The sequence below is a fragment of the Lotus japonicus genome, chromosome 2, assembly GCF_012489685.1.
Source record: "Lotus japonicus ecotype B-129 chromosome 2, LjGifu_v1.2".
In the NCBI taxonomy this organism is placed as follows: domain Eukaryota; kingdom Viridiplantae; phylum Streptophyta; class Magnoliopsida; order Fabales; family Fabaceae; genus Lotus; species Lotus japonicus.
In genome coordinates this window covers 13405794-13410190 of record NC_080042.1, presented here as the reverse complement: position 1 = coordinate 13410190, position 4397 = coordinate 13405794, and the positions used below count along the sequence as shown (strand labels likewise).

General features: G+C 41.3%; 1 protein-coding gene across 1 annotated transcript; it reads left to right on the top strand.

Annotated features, from left to right (window-relative positions):
- Nucleotides 1-1907: 1907 nt before the first annotated feature.
- On the top strand, nt 1908-3346 carry LOC130737626 (uncharacterized). The gene has a single exon (XM_057589443.1). It carries the CDS (start codon nt 2030-2032, stop codon nt 3170-3172), a length of 1143 nt encoding a protein of 380 aa, XP_057445426.1. The 5' UTR covers nt 1908-2029; the 3' UTR covers nt 3173-3346.
- Nucleotides 3347-4397: the final 1051 nt, after the last annotated feature.

Here is a 4397-nt window from a genome sequence, read left to right as displayed (position 1 = left end):
CGACAGAATTCCAGAACTCAAAACAGGATTCTTGGAATTAAACCAAACGATCCAAAGTCGGCATGAGTCGGTGTAAGTCGGTTTATCCCGAAAAACTACTTTTTGCAGTGATCGTCGGAAGAGAAAACTTCCTTCTGAAGAAAGATTAGGAATAACGAGAGAAATAGGAGACCGCGGGTGGAATCTTCATTTGAAGCTCCGAATAGAAAAAGTCTTCATCGTCTGTCGATCTTAGGTTTCTCGAACTATCAGGGATTCCGTTTCGGCAAACTTCCGAGAATTGGAATTTGACGTTCGTACTTTCCAGGTTTTCGCGTCGAACCACTTGTTTATGGACGAAAAAGAGAAATTCTAACATTTCTCTGAAGATTTTTGGAATTAGTTTTCATCGTGTCCTAAAGTGTAAATTAACTATTCAATAATACCTTTGACCTAGGATTAGACGTATGTTAGTCGTGCTATAACTCTTATCGGTTTTTCGATAAAATTCTTAGACTTTTCCTGAACCTCTTTTCTTCACAAATTTATTTTAATCAAATAAACTCTTTTATTTTATTCACTTATCCAAAGCTTAAAACTTGGGCCTTACATCGCCTACCGGCATAGTGGTCCCAACGACACCGAGCTCAAAATTATAATTGTGCATCAACTACAACTGGTGTTGACCACCGGTATAGTGGTTCCATCGAAGCCGAGCTCAAAATATCATTATGCCTCGAACTCTAATGTCAACCGTAGACATGATGGTCCAACAACATAGAATTCCATTTGCCTCAGACTCCCCACTGGTGTCAACCACAAGCATGACGATTCCTAATATGCCTCAGCTCCAAACTGGCGTCGACTACCGCACAGAGGTCGCAATGACACCAAGCTCCTAATATTTAGTATCCCTCAAACTTCATTCTGGTGCCAACCATGGGCATGATGGTTCTGACAACACCAAGTTCTAATATTTTGCAATTGATTACACATAAACATGTGCAATGATATATAAAACTAAACAATAGTGTATTATCAATTGCTTAGAGCACATGTCAGCCGACGAGCATTAGGTTCTACTCGCTGCTTCTTAATGATTTTGTAATTCTTTTTTTACTTTGTTTTTTTGTAAAGTCAATTTTTTTTTTTTATCAGAAAACTGAAAAAGGCCCTCTATATAAAAAATGTTGTATAAATATTTAAATCCAGCAAAATGTATATATTGTGGGGAAAAGGTTGTGTTTGATAAAAAAATAAAGATAAGACAAAATAAAGATAAGACGAGTGAATACTTAATTTATTATAGGCAATATTTTTGGCTTTGTTCTTAACCTATAATCATACACCCTCCGGTCACTCTTATAAGTAAAAAATAACATTTTAAATTTATTAAATAAATGATGTATTTTGTCTAGATACATAATTTATTTAATGAATTTAAAAAGTTATTTTTTACTTATAATAGTAACCAGAATGTGTATACTAAACTAACACAACTCTTAACCCGTATCAAATATTTCAAAAACAACTAACATAACTAACACACTATAAATGACCAACTAGCACAACAAATAAGGGTGTACACTAAACTAGCACAACTCTTAACCCGTATCAAATATTTCAAAAACAACTAACACAACTAACACAATATAAATGACCAACTAGCACAGCTAATAACCGTGTACAATTTGTAATCAATTGGTGACAACTCATGATGGAGCTTTACTAAACCTTCTGGTGTGATCTATGTTGTCAATCTTTAACAATTACCTTTCTTACCAATTAAGCTTTTAAATGGAAAATGATCAAAGGTAATTCTGCAACCAAGTTTAACTTCCAACAGATTGTTTATTGTTACTTTGATTTTCTTATCCTTTCCCATTTGACAAGAAACAACCCCAAAGAAACCCGTTGACAAGAAAGTGATTTGAAGTTTATAGATCTGAAAACCAATTATCAGCTTATATATAAAATAATTGCTCTACCAAACCTTCACAACACCAAGCTACACTAGAAAAGTAGAAACCTAAAAAAAATACTTCTCACGATGCTCTCATCCAAACACGCCTTTACTACTCATCCCAGCACCACCGCCACCGTCCTCCTCTTTCTCCTCGTCACCGTCGCAATCACACCGCCGACAACCACAGTCCTCGCCGGGAGCCACCACGTAATCAACTTCCAGTCACCCAGCCTCTACCCCGAATCCCTCGCGTGGGACCCAAACGCGCAGCACTTCCTTGTCGGATCCATCCGCCACCGCACCATCTCCGCCGTCTCCGACGCTGGCGTAGTCGAAACCCTCATCTCCGACCCCTCCCTCCCCGAAAACGTCACCATCCTAGGAATCACCGTCGATCCCCGCAGCAACCGCGTCCTCGCCGCCCTCCACGCCATGGAGCCGCTCCCTCCGTTCAACGCCCTCGCCGCCTACGACCTCCGCTCCCGCCGCCGCCTCTTCCTCACCCACCTCCCCTCCGATCCCTCCGAACCAAAACGCCCAATCGCAAACGACGTCGCAGTGGGCCCCAACGGCGACGCCTACGTCACCAACGCCGCCCACAACTTCATCTGGAAAGTCAACACCAACGGCGAGGCTTCAATCTTCTCAAACTCTTCAAGGTTCACGGAGTTCCCGGTGGACCGCGACTCACCGTACAGTTTCTGCGGCCTCAACGGCATCGCTTACGTCAGCGGCGGCGGTTACCTCTTGGTGGATCAATCCAACACGGGCAAGTTGTTCAAAGTCAATGCCGACGACGGCACGGCGAGGGCGGTGCTCTTGAACGAGAATCTTAAGGGTGCCGACGGCGTCGCGGTGAGGCGAGACGGCGTCGTTTTGGTGGTGTCGCCGGAAGTGAACAAGCTGTGGTTTCTGAAGAGCAATGATGGGTGGGGGGTGGGTGTGGTGTTTGACCAAATTGACCTTGACGAGGAAGGGTTTCCTACTACTGTTGTTTCGCGGGAGAGGGATAGGTCAACTTACGTGTTGTATGGGAACTTCATTGAGGGTGTTTCGGGAAATTCAGTGAGGGAGGGGTTTAGGATTGAGGAGGTGAGGTCTCCCAAGGAGGGAGAGGGTGAGAATGTTTGGATGTATGTGATGATTGGATTTGGGTTGGCTTATTTCTTGTATTGGAGGTTTCAGATGGGTCAGCTTGTCAAGAACATGGATAAGAAGGTCAATTAAATTGACTCATTCTTCCAAGTTTGAGGTTTTTGTTTTGGACAGAACAAGATGTAATTCAATTCTGTGTTTTTTTTGTTTGAAAAAAATTAGTTCATAGAAGTGAAAATGGTCTCCGTATGATGTTACATGTACCAATATTTGAATTAATGTTAAATGTGGCTGTGTTTTGTTGTATATGACGAAAGAGTGTTGTTATTTTCAACTGAATGCTTAGATTTCATAGTTTTTCTATTAATTCCAACATTTACTGTTACACTTTCTACATGTGGGTAATGGCTTCGGTGGATCAATTAGAAACCTGCACCACGTGGTACAGGTTTAAAAGTGACCATTAGATATATTAATCTTATAGTTTTTTTTATTTTTATAAAAATGGTAGAGCGGAGAGAAAGTATCTCCAGATTACAGGGCAAGGCGCCAATGGCATGCTGGGGAGGTCAGTAGAGGCCCACTCTTAGAAGGAGCGTCGGGGGATCTCCCCAAGGAGGGTTGACCACCAACTGAGATTTTACTGACTCCAAGGGGATTCCGAGCGATGACTAATACTGCTTCTGAGCTGGTTTGGTTACTTAATCTTCCTCATGAGCTTCGCGTTCGGTTATCTGCAACTCCTCTTCTTCTTAGTGACAACTTAATTTTAAAGTTGAACAGCTGACATTGATTGGGATTAAATGGTTAATTTACAAAACTATCTGTTACACATTTTACCCATTTATCTCCACCATTCTCATCTGATGCCTTGACGAAGAGACTGATTATACGGTAAAACTCAACCCTTATTTCGGTTTTCATTTGAACCAATATTTCCAAGTTGTAGATGCCACAAAGGAGTGACACAATGTCGATCATGATGATTAAATCGAGCATAGCTCGAATTACAACCTGCGCGGCCAAAAACCGAATAAAAACGGCTTTAGAGGCCAAACACATGGCGAGAAACGAGTTTCTTGCCAAAGAAGATAATAGCGTTGAAGTGACCAATGTCCATACTTTACTTGTCGAGATTAACGAAGAAATTGGGGTAATGGCTGATCTAGACAACAAGTGTAGCAAGAATGTCGATGTCGAGCAAGAAGAGAATTTGAGTGAAGTCACAATTGGGCTTGAAGAATGAAGGTTGGATTGTGCTTCTATTTTTACTTACTTAAAGAGCAGAAATAACTGTGATCATTGTTGTTTGTATGTCGTACACAATGTCTTGAACATTGTGTAACACATATGTCCT